At 43.4% G+C, this 16,525-nt stretch overlaps 3 protein-coding genes across 4 annotated transcripts; 2 read left to right on the top strand and 1 right to left on the bottom strand.

The window, feature by feature from the left end:
• Positions 1 to 753: 753 nt before the first annotated feature.
• zfp91 (ZFP91 zinc finger protein, atypical E3 ubiquitin ligase) lies at positions 754 to 6,789 on the top strand. 2 transcript variants are annotated; one of them, XM_020100381.2, is made up of 12 exons: positions 754 to 1,670; positions 1,957 to 1,994; positions 2,144 to 2,260; positions 2,622 to 2,661; positions 2,798 to 2,908; positions 2,985 to 3,098; positions 3,234 to 3,419; positions 3,676 to 3,726; positions 3,922 to 4,000; positions 4,415 to 4,529; positions 4,648 to 4,747; positions 4,866 to 6,789. In XM_020100381.2, exons 1-12 carry the CDS (start codon positions 1,264 to 1,266, stop codon positions 5,866 to 5,868), a joined length of 2,361 nt encoding a protein of 786 aa, XP_019955940.2. In that variant the 5' UTR covers positions 754 to 1,263; the 3' UTR covers positions 5,869 to 6,789. The 2 variants fall into 2 exon arrangements, with proteins under 2 accessions (XP_019955940.2, XP_069386870.1); XM_069530769.1 differs by lacking the exon at positions 2,985 to 3,098 and having other exon boundaries at positions 802 to 1,670.
• Positions 6,340 to 8,780, bottom strand: LOC109637811 (uncharacterized). The gene is made up of 2 exons (XM_020100382.2): positions 8,508 to 8,780; positions 6,340 to 8,396 (listed from the first exon to the last, which is right to left on the bottom strand). The coding sequence occupies exons 1-2, from the start codon at positions 8,579 to 8,581 to the stop codon at positions 7,709 to 7,711; spliced, it is 762 nt and encodes a 253-aa protein (XP_019955941.2). The 5' UTR covers positions 8,582 to 8,780; the 3' UTR covers positions 6,340 to 7,708.
• Positions 8,781 to 9,403: 623 nt separating this feature from the next.
• Positions 9,404 to 12,889, top strand: cntf (ciliary neurotrophic factor). Its single transcript, XM_069530791.1, has 3 exons — positions 9,404 to 9,812; positions 12,294 to 12,608; positions 12,691 to 12,889. Exons 1-3 carry the CDS (start codon positions 9,690 to 9,692, stop codon positions 12,856 to 12,858), a joined length of 606 nt encoding a protein of 201 aa, XP_069386892.1. The 5' UTR covers positions 9,404 to 9,689; the 3' UTR covers positions 12,859 to 12,889.
• Positions 12,890 to 16,525: the final 3,636 nt, after the last annotated feature.

The raw sequence follows: 16,525 nt of genomic DNA, 5'->3' as shown, positions 1-16,525 counted from the left end.
TGGATCCTCAGCCTCATTTTAAATGATTGTCTACATGATTGTTTGTGTAACCAGGGAGCTGTGAGTTCCTGATAAGTGCATGACTAATTAAATCCTTACAGACTCTACCAGGCCTCTGGAAAAAGTCAGTTTATTTCCAATGAATATTCTCCAACATACAGCCATAACAAACACATGACCACACCTAACACCACGTAGTCATTCTGTAGAAAGGGCAGAGAGAAGTTAAATATTAGCCTGGCTGGACCCTGTGATGTTAGAATGAAGCGGTGTAGTTTATATTGGTTAGGTTAATGTTGCCATCTGGTGGCAAACACACATCATCAGCGCAGCAGCCTGCAGCAGAGCCTCAGCTCAGACCAGACAGTGCAGGTTTCTACTGGCAGCCATGTTAGCTCCACAGAACCTGATGCAGAGTATAAATAAATAATAACAATAAAATCATAAAATATTGAGGTTAAAATAAATGTTTGATCAATCATAGTTATTTATTGGACACGGAACAAAAAAGACTGGAAATGCTGATGTCACGTGCATGGAGCATTTGCCATATTTCCATTGATCGTATATTTATTGTGCCACCACTGTGTGAGTTATTTTATGTTTTGAATTCATTTCATTCATATTTACATCCATCATGTTCCTATGTTGTCCCCTAAAGATAGACAAACTGAAGAGAAATATCCTGGAACTAACTCCCAGCAGTGTTTTACGTGACTTCGACTACATCTCCCATGATGCCCCGGCAGCCATCCGTATCCGCGCTGCCCTCACGCGGCTGCCGCTGCGCTCAGTAGATTCATAAACAACATGGCTCTGTCAGCTCGACGTGTAAAACACATGGAGGGAAATCCAGATGATGTAGGAGTCAGTGAAACGCGTCTCCTCTCCGGAGCGTAACCGCGGTTTATATTTGGCTTAAAGGAGACGCAACAAAGCGCACAAAATGGCTGCGCTGCAGGTCCGGGCGAATGAGTAGGTTTACTATAGCTTTAAGAAGGCGAAAATAGTGTCTGCTTCTTTAAAATGATATCGCTTTATTAATGAATTGATAATTAAGAAAAGTTTTCAATACCTAATCAATAAATATCTGCTTTTAATTTGCGACGAACTCCGCGCAGTGCCAGAAAATGTGCGGCTGTCGGATAAAGGCCGCCTGCACTCAAAACGTCTTTAAACCAGATGTGGTCCGTTTCTCCTCGAACTGTAAGTAAACCTCTTTGACTTTAAACGGAGCCTGAGGCAGACCGAAGTGTCCCCGCGATGATGGAACCGACGGGCGACCGAACCGGGGATGTAAATAAAGGAGAGGAACCGGCGGAGGACAAGGCCGCAGACCAGACCTCGGGCACCAGTACGAGCGTCTCACCGCGGATGGGGCTCAGGGAGCGCGGAGCGGCCCGCCCGAGGTCCGGCGTCTCCGCTTCGCTTACGGGCGTCAACGGAGCCGCGGTGAGCCCGCAGAGCTCGGGTCGGGTATTAAGGGACAGGTCGACGAGGACAGTACCGGCCTGGCTGAAGGACGTAAAGAGCGACGACGAGGAAGAACCGAGCCCGGACACCGGAGCGAACAAGCGGCGGAAAGTTTCCAACTCCAGGCGGAAGAAAAATTCCGAATCTGCGTGTTCGGCTGGAGGGGGGGTCGCAGGTGACAGCCTTCAAGGCACAGAGTAGGTTTTTGATTGAGCAGCACCACGTTTGTTTATGATGAGCCATGTGTGTTTATGTCGGCGGGGTCAGCTCCTGTGAAGCACGCCTTCAGCAGAGCTCGTCCCCTTCCTGCAGCTCTGCATGGGGAGGGTGGAGAGACACTCACCTGGCTCCTAAAACTTGTCATGTTTTACACAGATGCTTGCCAAAGGCACCGTCTCATCAGGGATGTGATGGATGATGGGATGTTTCTCTGGAGGTTGAGAGAATTTCACATCTCAGTGTTTTCTCCTCTTCTTTTTACAGCTTGGAGGAACCCAAGAAACCTGCAACAGATGCTCAAGGTAATCAGAGGAACATTAGTTGAATCTAATTCTGTGCATGTGCAGTTGGATCTCTGCATATTTCAAACTATGTGACCTTGTTTCACTCCTGCATTACACCTGATGGCCAGCAGTATGTTTGATGTTATGTTTCTGCTCCCTCACTCCAGCTCTCCCCTGCAGACGCCCCCCGGCCCAGACTCGTGCCAAACCCCCGTCTGCCAGAGCCAGCCGTGGCTCTGCCAAGCCTGTGTGTAAGACCGAACCTGGAATGGAGAGTCCAGCTGGTGAGCAACCTGTTGAAAATGAGCTGCTTTGGTTCAGTGGGCATGTCTGTAAATGATTCAAATTACACAGGGACTCTAACACTTCTGTTCTTGAGGTTGTTTTTTATGAAGAAAGCCATCAGAGACATTTGGTTCAGGTATCTTCCTCATCGTCATCCGTAATTAGTCTAATTAATGGGATCAGTGCTACCTTTTCTCCCCCACTTTATAACTTAAGATAATCCACATATTCAGAATGTAATAGACTGCATAATAATGATTATTTGTTATATATATATATATTCTTAAATGTGGGATTTATAGCTATTTATAAGCTTTAGCTACCTCCCTAAACACTTGACATCTTCTGTTTGTCATGCAGCAGTGGAAGGAAAGGTAAACAATAAAGAGAAGTCTGAAATGTAAGTATACTATTTTTACATTAACATGGTTACTGTTACCCCTTGGTGGAAAAGGTTTAATTATGAAAGTGTGTGCCTTAGTGAGAGCCATGTGTTGTTTTCATGTCTGCTGTGTTTGACCCTTTTATTGTCTCAGTGAAAACAAAGTGGAGGAAAGCCAGGATGTCGCTGAACCGGTGTTGGATGAAGAAGACCCTTCATTTCATGACGACCCTAGCGACCTCAGCTTCCAGCCACAGAGTCAGAGGTACTTATATGAAGGGCAGAACTCGACCTGAGCAGAGAGTGTAAAATCTTGTCTCAAGTCCTCGTTTTGTTTTCAGTGGTGCAGAGGAGGAGGAGGAGGAGGTGGAGGAGGAGGAGTGCCTCAGCAGTGATGAAGATGTTCCTTTTAGAGACGACTTAAATGACCAGAGCTACGACCCTAAGGCTGAACGGTGTGTGTGTGTTGCCACTTTCTCCATGTTCAGAGATGATTAGACATTGGCACCATATTTTCTGTGTAGCAAAGTTGAAACTACAACGTAGAAAGACTATAGTAAGTACTATACTATCTCTATTTGTCTTCTCAGGGATGCCCCTAAACCAAAGCGCAGAGCTCCTCTGAGACTGAAGGAAAAGAAAGAAAAAGAGAAGGCACCTAAAAAGGAGAAAGAGGTCGCTGAGATAAAGGTAGAAGGTTCCGACAACTTGGAAAGTGTGGAAGAGGAAGTGAAGCTCGAAGAAGAAACTGTGGAAGACCCAGATGGACCCAGGAAGTAAGCATAGTAACACACGATCTGTTTGTAGTTATCAGCGGGACAGAGTCACATCCCTCGTATGTGCAATACTAGGCAAATGTTTCCTTATTCCTTGTTCAGGTTGAATATAATGTGTGTGGTTGTTTGCGTGGTCACAAAGCAATCTCCTCTTAATTGTGTTTTTTATTTGCGACATAATATAACATCAGTATAGAAAAGCATAGGTTTTCAATGCAACTTATTTACGTACTTTTTGTTGTTGTTTGCGTGTTAGGAGAGGCAGACGGAAAAAAGACGACAATACCCCACGGCTGCCTAAGAGAAGGTAAAGCTGATGGTTGTGTTGGGGCATTATAATGTGAATTTTATTGGATAATTTCATGGATCATCATGCAAACGTTTTATTCAAAAATGTAAGGACATGATATAGTGGGCCATGGATATATTGGACATATGATGCAAATACATCTAATATTTGGTTAATTTTTATATCACATTGTCATATGCATCACCCACACAGAAAGAAGCCCCCAGTGCAATATGTGCGCTGTGAAATGGAAGGATGTGGGACCGTCCTGGCTCATCCTCGCTACCTACAGGTTTGTCTCAGCAACTACACCGTCCCACTGCAGAGGTTTTACGTCTGTCACTCCGTTAAATACAGTTAAGAGAAATGTAGTTCAAACTCTGCCATAGATAATTACATTTTTAAACATCAACAGTTGTACATAAAATGTTGATTATTTTTTCATGGTTGTATTGTCTGAAATGTTTTATCACTATCTGGAGCTGAGGGGAACCATGCAAATAATGGGTTCTTATGAGATACTCTCAATTCATGCAATTTTCATTTTAATGTCAATTTGACCACACATGCCTTAATCAAACCTGATAACAAAACACTTAACTTAATATTAATCAAATTCTGTTTCTAGACAGTTTTCAGTCTTCCAACTTTCTCATTGCACTAGTGCTGATGTACTCTTCTGCATTTTTTTTGATTTTCACACCAGCACCATATAAAATATCAGCATTTGCTCAAGAAGAAATATGTATGTCCTCACCCGTCTTGTGGAAGACTTTTCCGCCTTCAGAAGCAGCTGCTGCGTCACGCAAAGCACCACACAGGTACGCATACTGTGCATATGTAATATGTTATGCAGGTTTTATCAGTGTTTTAATAATTTCTTGTTAGAATTAATGACAGTATATAGAGAATCTATATTCAAGTGTTTTGTGTTTGTAGATCAGAGAGACTATATCTGTGAGTTCTGTGCTCGTGCCTTCAAGAGCTCCCACAACTTGGCTGTGCACCGCATGATCCACACAGGAGAGAAGCCCCTACAGTGAGTACTTCCCTGTTCAGTTTTTGGTCATTTATTTTCTTAGTTTAAAGGTTTAAAAACATTTTCCCAGAATGCAAAAAGACATTTCCTCTAAATTTTCAATTTCTTTCTCCAATAGGTGTGAGATCTGTGGCTTCACCTGTCGCCAGAAGGCTTCTCTCAACTGGCACATGAAGAAGCACGATGCTGATGCCACCTATCAGTTCTCCTGCTCTATTTGTGGTAAGAAGTTTGAGAAGAAGGACTGTGTGGTGGCTCATAAGGCCAAGAGCCACCCAGAGGTGCTAATCGCTGAGGCGCTGGCAGCCAACGCTGGCGCACTCATCACAACCCCTGCCTCCCTGCTGGAGCTGCCAGGAAACCCCATGCAAGCAGAGGTCACCGGCTTGGATGTGAGCCAAGTAGGGCAGGATGGGCAGATGGAGCAGCTGAGCCAGGAAGGTCGAGTTGGGCATCAAGTGGCTCAGGTGTCTCAGATGGGTCATGTGACCCAGCAAGTGAGTCACCAGGTGGTTTTGCTGGGACAAGACCAGAGCCTCCACACCATGCAGGTGCCAGTGACAATTGCCCTGTCCCCAATCGACCCCCCTTCACCGGCTGACAACCAGCAGCAGACTCACCTCCAGCTGCAGATGCCCGTCCAGTTTGTGCAGGCTGCTCAGCAGCCACAACAGCCCCAAATCCAACAATTGACCCTCCATTCCAGCTCAGTGGTGACCCAGCACCAACCCCAGCTCCACTCTCTTCAGTCATACTCCTCTCAGCAGCAGAGCCAGGGCCAGACACAAATCCTACAAATGACCTTCCAGCCAGTCAGCCAATCCCAGACCCACATTCAGCAGATCCCCATTTTAGCGACCTCTCATCAACTTCAGTCCTTGCACACAGCCACCCCGAGCCCTCCTCTCCTATCCCCATCCCAACCCCAATCCCAGGATCCTGCCTCCACAAATGGGGGCAGCTATATTCTGGACAATCCCGGACTCATTTCCTCCTCTCTTTCAGCTAACTCCCTCCAGCAGACAGAGGCTGCTGGAGAGGATGGTGTGGTCTGGGAGCAAACAGGACAAGAAGTTCTGACTGACGGCTCTGAGAGACACGTGCAGCAGGTCCTCATGTAAAACGAGGGAGCGCAGCAAGAAAATAGAGGAAGGTTAAGTCATCAGTGACCTGATACACTGTATTGCAACGTTTGAGGTAAATGTATGATCACCAATATATTATGTACTGTTGCACCCATAGTCATATTTGGTAGTTTTTTAGAATATCTGTATCAGGGAAAGATATGTGTGTCTGTATGTGTAAGTTGTTGCCTTTGTACATAAGTCCTGTAAACTTAACTAGCCTTTTGTGTGAGTGTGTGTGTGTACTGATGCTGAGGTTATATTGCAAAACTGTCGCTATTATGCAATAATATAGCATACCTCTTAGAAATATACAGCACATGAAATGCCAAGTGTGAGGCACGTTCCTACTGGAATAAAACAAAATAATTTATAATATGTTTTAAACACATAACTTGGTAGAAAGTTATAAACATCTTCAATATGTGTGGGGTGAGTGAAATCTCTCAACGAAAATAAAATAGGCAGTCATTATTTTTTCATTTATTGTCCAGATCTACTATAAAACATTCAATTGATAGGACTAAAAATATAAAACCAAAAAATCTGAACTCACAAAGACTGTACACTGAAGAGGTGTAGACAGAAAAAGGTGCTTCACAGTTTCAGAATATGCATATTTTAGAGATGTTGGCAGTGTCTGTTTAAATATTTGTGCAGCTGTTTGACTTTGAAGGAATAATAACTCATGTGTAGTGGGGTCCAAAACATTAACACGACTGAATTGGACAAACTCAACTTTTGTCTATAACATTTGAAGTGTGTAATTTGATGAACAGGACTATGTAGATCCTTTGGAGAAAAAAAAAATGTCAATACTAAATCAGCACTTCTCTGATCTGTGATATAGGACGTGTGGTAGCGCAAACACAAAAAAATAATTCATTTATATGATGTAAATAAATGTCTTAACATTTATCCAAAGTGTTTTCATTAACAGTTTGAGAACGTTATTATTTTTTGAGGGGGCCAACATGTCACACAACTTTATCTTTCCATACAACTGGAACCGCCACACATACTTGGCAGAGGGATCGGCCATTACAGCTGCTTCCAGGGATTTACTGAACTCCAGATGTTGTCCTGAAATTATCCAGACGCACTGTACGTGATAATGTAAATGTCCCAGTCCGTTGCCTTAGACATTCTCCAGAGTTTTTCCTTCAAGCCACAAAGTAAAATGTCTGAGTGAGCCCCTGTGACAATACAGCAGGTAAATGTCCATGCAATTCACAAGTGGATGTGTTCACATGTTATAAACGAAACAAAGAATACAAATAGCTCATCTAATGTAAAAGATGCCGAAGAGGGAATAATATGCCAAATTGGGAAAAACAATCCTAACCCAAGAGATTTTAGTGATAAGCACTGGTGCTAGTGGGCTGTAAAAAAAAAAGCATGCTCTGCCCAGATGTCATCCCTCACCTGAATGGTCCAGAAATGTTCTTGTGAACCCATCTGACCCGAACAGTCTCCTGTGTTGTTCATGTGTGAAAAGCAAAGTGAAGTCCCGACAATTAGAGCTGTACATTATCCGGATTTCACATCTGAAAACAGCTTAATAATTGAATCATTGGTGGTTCAATCCCCAGCTCCTCCTTCATTCTTGATGTGAATATGTGGAAAATTTTAGTTATTGCTGGATGTAATGTAACTGAAGGCTTGAGTTATGAATGAATCCACCAATGGACAGTACACTGTTTCTCCAGACATGCACACTGAGAGAACAACTTTCATCTGCACTTTATACTATTGCTTTATGAGGGTTAGGATTGCACAGTGGTACAGCTCAGGAAAATTCCCTTCTCCCTGCCCATCTGGCCCTGCTTGGCTCTCTTCAGGACATATTGATCCGCTCTCGGTCCCTGTGCATGGCATACTGCTTCATAGCCCGTTTAGGAGGAATCAAGGTGTTACTCAGTCCAACCCTCCTCTTCTTCACCTGCTGCCCTCCTGACTCATCCTCCTCTGGGAGCTTCTGTGTCCCGACACCACCAGAGCCACCTGCATGGGGCTCAACTTGTTCTGATGCTGGTGCTTCATCACTCTCAGGTGTATGATGAGGAAGATGACCGTCAGCTGCAGTGACAGAGGTCTGGAGGTCACTGTCATGAGCAAACTTGCATTTGATCCCAAACCTGCACCTCCCATCTCTCCTGTAAGACACGCACATTCTTTTCCCTCCTATCTGGGAGGGTTTGGCCTCCATTGTCAGGGGGACATGTTTCTGCAAGGCGCTGAGCTTCTGATCTGCCTGGGCCTTGAAGGGGTTGGCGAACACGCTGCTGTCAGAGCAGGCGTTTAGAGCAGGAGGAGGCAGTTTGTTCGGGGTGTGTGAACCCAGGGAAGGAGCAGGGAGGGTGGGCTGATAGGCTGCTGTGGGGGGGTGTGATGGGGATGAGGAAGGCTCAGGATCCTCTGGTTGTGACTCGCTGCCTGAGTCACTGGAGGCTGAACCTGACTCCAGCAAGAAGTTACGGGTCTTTACGACAGGTGTCGCCTCATCAGCCGCCTGCTTGACGAAGCTTGAAGATGGAAAATAACACAAGGTACAGGAGAAAGATAAGTTATTCGCCCGTCTGTCATTAATTACTACGTATTTACTTACTTAATATGTTTTTTAAGTGAGCATTTACCCATGCCCGCCGGTGTTTACATCTCCATCGCTGTCAGATTCCGAGGACACTCCGTAACCAACCAGAGAGTTCATACCTTTACACTGAACTGGAGCTAAGCTAGTTAGCCTGTTCGAAATAAAAGCGGTTTGATTAAATCTTAAAGTAAACACGTGAATTCATTTAAAATAATGCCGCTGAAAGCATGTGATCGTTCCCGTGTCCTCTTCACTTCGCTTGGTTTATGCTAGTGTTAGCCATGGGTGTTAGCTGCCGTCATATAGCTCAGTGTTTACATTCTTTCTGACTGCACTGCCACCCGCAGCACCGGCGTGGTATTACAGTTTTCAGCAAAATATAGCAGCAAGCCCCTGTGATGTTATATAATGATATCACCATGCTTTGAATTGCAGGCCCTAAACTAGTACTATCTATAACATTTAAAGTGTACTTCACATGTAACAGCACATATTGTAGTTGGTAAAGGTGAGTCTATAACATTTAAAGTGTACTTCACATGTAAAAGTACATGTTTTAGTTGGTAAAGTCAAGTCTATAACATTTAAAGTGTACTTCACATGTAAAAGTACATATTGTAGTTGGTAAAGGTGAGTCTATAACATTTAAAGTGTACTTCACATGTAAAAGTACCATAACTAATGGTGATATGACTTCTCTCCAGTCTAGTCCTCACGTTTGATTGATCAGTCATGCACAGGCCACTTGGTATAACAGGGTTACGTGTGCAGTTTGGAAGAGTGCAGGTTACATCCAGTTTAAATGTAGACTCTTCTGTCAGGAGCAGTGAATCAGATTACTGCTCCTCCACAGACTTGATGGGCTCCTCCCTCCTCCTCCTCCTGCTCCTCCGCCCCCGCGTGTCCCGTTAAATTCCTCACGCCTGGCATCAGGTTCCCGGAGGAAAGGGCGGAGAGTTGGCCGCCAAGTCTGTAACTAAAGTCGCCGAACAAGGTCGGACAAACCGGGAAACGAGCTTTACCGCAGCTCCGATGACCGGATCACTGAGCGGCTGCCAGCACCCGAGGGGAGCGACAGGAATGACGGACTGACGTGAAGCGCGATGACCGGGAACATGCCGGTGTTGTCGGGATGAGGAGCACGTTCACCGGTGGATATTAGAGGACCCGCCTGTTGCTCAGCTCCTGCAAGTGCGCGTCTGTCGTAATTCTCCAGCGGAGGCAGATGATGGCAGAGAGGCGGACCAGAGGCATGACCGGCTCGGTTCAGAGCCGGACCACGGCGGCCCGGGCCACTGCTATAGCCGAGCAACTGCACCATGAGTGCTCCACACTGCTGGAGCTTTATGTGAGTGGAGGATCCTACTGACTCCCTGTGTGTGTGTGTGTGTGTGTGTGTGTGTGTGTGTGTGTGTGTGTGTGTGTATGTGTGTGTGTGTGTGTGTGTGTGTGTGTGTGTGTGTGTGTGTGGGGGGGGGGGGGGGGGTGTTATAGAATGACTGCAAAGCTGAAAACAGAAAAAATGTATGGGTGTGTGTGTGTGTGTGTGTGTGTGTGTGTATGTGTATGTGTGTGTGTGTGTGGGTGTGTGTGTGTGTGTTATAGAATGACTGCAAAGCTGAAAACAGAAAAAATGTATAGGTGTGTGTGTGTGTGTGTGTGTGTGTGTGTGTGTGTGTGTGTGTGTGTGTGTGTGTGTGTGTTATAGAATGACTGCAAAGCTGAAAACAGAGAAATGTATAGGTGTGTGTGTGTGTGTGTGAGAGAGAGAGAAATAGGCCAAGGTTAAATGGAAAATTAATAGATCTTCTCTATGGATGTGTGTATGTGTGTTTGTGACATGCCTGGACTTTGTGTGTGCATGTGACTGTGTGTGTTTGAAACAAGTACATGGACAGAGTATGTGTGTGTGAGAGAGAGAGAAGGGGAGAGAGACAGCAAAAAGAAGAATGGGATGCGTGCAAAAGCAAGATAAGGGGGAGGGAGAGTTTGTCCTTTATTAGAACTCTCCCTGTGTGTGTGTGTGTGTGTGTGTGTGTGTGTGTGTGTGTGTGTGTGTGTGTGAGAGAGAGAGAGAGTAAGAAGGAAATTATGTCTAGGGTACAGCAGCAGGTAGGAATGCTGAGACCTGGGGGGTGGTGGGTGGACTTAACTGGAATGAGAGAAGTGGGTGTTTTCTGGCAGAAGCTCATCAGTTCCTGGGAAGAGTCCTTCACTTCATCTCCACAAGTCTCTTTGCCTATAGGTGTGAACTACCAGTTATTAAAACTTCTTGGTGTCCTGCCAGTTCACTGCCTCATTCCTTCATTCATGTGTCTTGCTAGGAGCAAGGGAGCGGCCTGTTGTATATCTTCATCTGTGTAACTTTTTCATTTTGACCTTTTCTTTGTCAACCCTCCATGTCTTCTTCAACTTCCCTCCTCCTGACAGTTTTCAATTGCACTTCTTTTTAGAAACATTTCTCCGGAAACCCTGCAGCTATAGCACCAGCCACATGCCAGTGAACACAACAGGAAGTGATTAGATTTGTCTTTGCAGAAACATATCTTCAGTCTTGAATATAAATATTTTTGTTTTGCCCCAGGCAGACTATCTCTTATTTGCATATTTGTTTGGTGGGAAATCACTGACTAGTTTCATTAATTTGATCCCTCTTGAATAATTTCCAGAGTTTGAGAAGTTTACAAGTTATTTCAACGTCACAATGATCCATGAGAATATCTAATCTGGCTACACTATTGCTTCCGGGATGACTGCCTGCATGACATTTCCTTTGCAGTCAGAGCTGCAAACATCAGCTCCCCCACCCTGCGACTCACAGGTCACATTAGTCCACTCTGTCGCACTGGTACTAACTTTCACGCAGGGTTCAACATTAATACATCAGCATAATGTCACTAGGACGCCTCTGGGATTCACAACTCGCATAAGTACTAAAGCAAATGCCAGCTAGAGTTCTGCCTTTGTAAAATACTTTTAAACACAAGTAAACATACAAACATATTTTGTATTAAAGATATAATATGTAACAACTCATTAAAATATCTCAAAACAACCTGTGATATACATGTCTATGACTTGTGTACTTACATTCCCTAAAATGTTTCCATCAACGCTCAAAACCAGACAGATCCACAATTTAATTTAATTTAGCGGAACATTTCATTTTGGTCGCCTTTTAATTGCATCATATCCTTATTTTTACCCATGGCTTTGTCTGTCTCTGCTATAACTTCCAGGGCTCAGCTGTCAATCATGACACATATCGCATCAAATAAAACCAAACTTAAGATGAACTAATCTGCTCAACCTGCTGGCTGCTGTTTAAAACAATGAGGAAAGGATCATTTGGTCATTTAACTCTCTGCAAGAAAGTGTATTTCCCAAAATGTCGAATTATTTTGTAAACGTCATCATAATGATTTTGTGTTTCAAATGTTGACTGTGACTAGAAGTTGTGTCATATGACACCATATCTGTTGCATGTGTTTTTATTTTATTTTAACAAGTGGCTGAGGCTGAGCACAAATTCCTCCTCAAAGAATGCGCTCTCACTCTGACCGGTATGTTTGATTCTGGGAAACAGCTTTAATGAGTCTGAAAGAATTCATATCAAACTACGAGAAAATCTCTGTTTGCCAAATAGACAATGATCTTTAAAATATTACCAAAGTGGTGTCAGAAGTGACGTCTGTGACACAAGGCCTTCTTCAACCCACTTATCCACTTTACTTTCCAAATCCGCCTCCTCTTTCTTTTCATCATGAATGATATCACACATCTGTTCATAATTTGCTAACTTCTTGTCTTCTCTCTCTTCTTCCTCAAGAGAAAGAAGGAGAGCTTCACCGCGGAGGAGACGGTGGCTGGCGGTGGCCTGGTGTCTGTCCCTCCTCTCTCATCGCAGCTGGACACCAGGGACACGCTCTGGCGCCTCCACTCCGCTCTGCTACAGTGCCGCAGCTTGCTGGAGAGAGCCATCGCCAAAGAGGAACAGGAGCTTGGTGGCGGGAAGAAGGGAGACTACGAGACCCAGAGGAAAATCGTGAAGGACAGGCTCTCGCTTCTCCTAATCAACACAGGAGAGCTCCTGAAGGCTGCAGGTGGCCCGGCGGTCCTCACCCCTAATTTGGACGGCCTAGAGGTAGGTGCTGACATCATCAGAGGTGTGATTATGATGGGAGGTAAGGCAGAGCTTTGTGACCTCTCCCCCTTCTCGTTGGCAGTTAGAGGGACCGAGCACCCTGTTTGAGCTGAAGCTTTGGGTTTGTCGGATCTTCAAGGAGGTGGAGCACTGGACCAAGACGACCATCACCACCTTGCAGGGCCTCCCCGATGTCATATCCAAGGAGCGGGCGAGGAGAGTCAGGAGCACAAGGAGCGCTCGGATGTGAGAGGGAGACGTGTGTGTGTGGGGGCGAAGCGGAGGAATGAGAGAGAGAAAGAGGTTAGAAATTGAGAGGTAAGAGGGTGAAGGATGGGAAGATGAGTTGAGTTGGGGCCAAAGTGAGAAACCAGTTTGGCCTCAACCACCTTTCCATGATCAGAGGCTTCAGACTCTAACCATTCAGATCTATTAACAACATCTGATGGAAAAAGTGTATTTAAATATGACAGATTCTCATACATTTATGTATTTATTGTTTCTATCTATTAGATGAAATCTAACGTTAAGTTACGATACTTTTTCTTTCTTTCTTTCACGAGGAAACTACAGCTTTTTTTCCCCGCAAACACCGAACTCACAATTATGCTTTTTCCTTGTGCCTTACTTCTTCTGTACATGTGAAATTATCATTTAAGATATACTGGTCCAGGTTTCACTGCAGCGGACGGAGAAGGCAGCAAGGGACACATTCTGATGAAAACAAGAACGTTTGAAGAACTGTAGGTTTAAAATGATCCCATATAGATTATTACCTGGGGATGTTCAGAGTATGAGGGAAAAATATGTAACAGCACCCTCTAGTGTTTACATGTTGCTAGTGCTTACAGTTTATTCCTTTCTTTCTTTCTTGATTTTCCAGGATAATTCCATCTATGTCAAATGATGCTGTGTTCTAATTTATGTTATATTGTCACACTTTGTGTTTTAAATGTGTTTTATTGAGCCAAAGAAAGCTATGCACACTGAGTATGTGCCGTCCTCGCTCATTTTCATAAAACAGAGAGAACTATACATTTATAATACTGAACATTCATAGATTATAAAGCCAGGTGATATGTTTTTACCTTATCAGAGTAAAATGCTTTCACTTGAAAAGGATAAATACTCAAATAAATAGAAATAATTTCAGATAGAAAGATAAATAAATATGTATATGCTAAATAAACAAAATACATATACTCATACTACTTTTATAAATAAGTAAACTAGAATGTCACTCAGTAGAGCATATAGCACTGCCAAGGTCCAGTTAGAAATCTGCAAACTTAAGTGATAATTAAAGGCCTATTCTAATTTATTTTATCCTACTGATTTCAATTGTTTCAAAAAGTCACAAAAACTACATTTGACCTCAGCAAGAGGGCGACAAAAATCATGTCCTTCATCACAATATGAGCAAAAGTTTTGAGGCACATTTTCGTTTTTTGACTTGATCTAAATACAGTCAGCCGAAAAAGGATTTGTGTCCATCACGTGATCAGTTATCTGTCCACTGAGCAGCTGCACCTTGCACTGAATAACTTGACATCTACTATAGAATAGATAGATTAACTTAACTTTTTCTTTATTGGGCTGCGGTACTAATTAAATTAGCATCAGCCATAGACTTGCTGAGTCTTTAATAATGCATGAAGCTTCGGGGCAAGTTAAGGGAAGAAGATACTGTGAATTGGATTGAATCCTATGTAGAATAATCTGTTCTAGATAACCAAAGAGATCCATGACCATGTGGAGCACAAAGCAGACGAGGTGTGATGGACGAGAGGTTTATTACGTCCTATGCAGTCTTTTCATTTTATGTATAAGGGGACCGTGTAACATTTAAACGTTTCTATAGGTCAAGGGCTGTGGGTGCATTGAGTTAATGTTTGCATTGTTACATGCTGTAGGTTGATAAACTGTTAGTAGGTGCACTGGGAGTTTGAACAAAAGCCTGTGTGGTGCTTGAGCGATACAGGAAACTGGATGTTGTTACTGGAAGGAAACGTGAATTCATTTGGTCATTTGATCCGAGTCACCATCGTTAATTTCCAGATTCAATTTGACCCCTGAGAAAATAAGAGCTACTGCACATGTGAAAAACGCATTTGCTGAATGAAGAATGAATATACATCATAAAGCACAAAACATCCTAAATATAAAATAACAAATTGGAGTGCAGTGAGTTCTAATGCGATACACTATAAATGTAATACATGTATTGCATTTGCTGTTCTGTATATGGGTTTTGAGGGGATGTATTATGTTATAATTTTTTTTTCATGTACTCTGATGATGAACTGTCTGCTGGAATACACAGAGCATAAATCTTCTTTAATTTTTTCCCAAAAAAGATTTTCCGGCTCTGCTCTCTGTTCTGACTCGCTTGATTTGCTGGCCTGGTTGGCCACGGATCAAGTACAGTCAAAGACAAGAGAACTTAAGCCCAAGTTTGAATATCCTGTCAATGAGTTCAAAGGCTTAAGCAAAGACGAAAACATTACTCTTGCTGTAGTAACTGTATGTGACAGCATTTTACTGTGGAAAGTCATTGTGGTGGTGTGATTTTTCTCTCTCAGTTGGTCAATTCATTGGTCTCATTGAAACGAGGGAGTCTGTGTGTCTTTGATTGGATGTTTTTGTTGGTCTGAATGCAGCTTTGGAGCCTGAACATTAGCTTTATGGGGAAACTGGGTGGTTATTGGTTCTAACAGCTTCACGTCACAGCGCTATAGCTGTTTTCAGACATGAACTCCGGAAAATGTCCTGGATAATTGGGTCTGGACTTTGTTTTTCACGTAGGAAGAACACAGGAGGAGATGGTTTAAGTCAGAGGTGTTCACGACAACAGGGACAATGTCTGAACATCTTCCCTGTAGATATTTTTCATCCAGAGATATTTGTTGTCTTGTTGTTTTTGATTGTTATTTTCTCAGTTTTGAACATTTTCCTGCTGTCTTCTTACATGAGCTCATTCTGAGATTATCTGGACATTTTACAAGGGGGCTGGCCTGAACAGTTCTGTCTGAAAATGGCAATACACTCAGCCTGTCAATCTCCCACAGACCATAGAAAGAACAGTGTTGTTACATTCCTGGCAAAATGGTTGTTTTTATGTGCATTTGATTGATTGTATTCCCTTTTTTTTAACTTTTACTAGGTGTCTTTCCAAATGTAGTTTGTTACGCCACCAAGTGCCCTCTCTTGTGACCTCTGGTTTAGCGAGAGCTAGCTGTAGACAAATGGCTGCCAGCACAAAGAGAGGATTAGGTTACCATCACATCTGTCTATAAGCAGCAATCATACAGCAGGAAGCAGCCACACTCATTAGAGTTGTCAGCTTTATCATAAAGAATGTGTGGTGAACCCCTTTTGTCCCTGCTGGTAGCGAAGTGAACTTATTGATTTATGTATGAATTGTTTCAGTGTCATTGACATTTTTCTTTGTATGGTCAAGCGACAATAAACCCTGTCCTGCAAATGTGGCTTTATCTGTGCAATGACTCTCACTGGCCCTCGATAAAATGGTCAGACAAGAGGGACCAGACACCGAAGCTAGATTTAATCTTTGGGCTGACAAAATTATTTAGCATTTCCTTTTATCACTGTTGTCCAAAAAGTCTCTTTCGGACAACAGTGTCTCAAATTAAATCTTTATTCTCTTGAGGGTTTGTAGCAAAGCCCCTTTCCGATGTGGTGACCGTAACATTCATGGGTTCATCCATCAGTTGAAGTAGCAGCTCTCTGGCTTTCTAACATACAGCAGGCCTCAGTCCACAGCTCACACACCCATACAGGATGTACATGTATTAACAGAGCATGTTTGATATATGGCAGTGGAGTGGGATTATTTTTTATTTAAGTTTAGAAACTGGAACAAGTGTGAAAATGTTGTCTGCTGTTTTGCTTGAAAA

The sequence above is a fragment of the Paralichthys olivaceus genome, chromosome 8 (assembly GCF_024713975.1).
Source record: "Paralichthys olivaceus isolate ysfri-2021 chromosome 8, ASM2471397v2, whole genome shotgun sequence".
NCBI lineage: Eukaryota > Metazoa > Chordata > Actinopteri > Pleuronectiformes > Paralichthyidae > Paralichthys > Paralichthys olivaceus.
The sequence above is the reverse complement of the archived record's forward strand: the minus strand, read 5'-3'. Positions and strand labels throughout refer to the sequence as shown.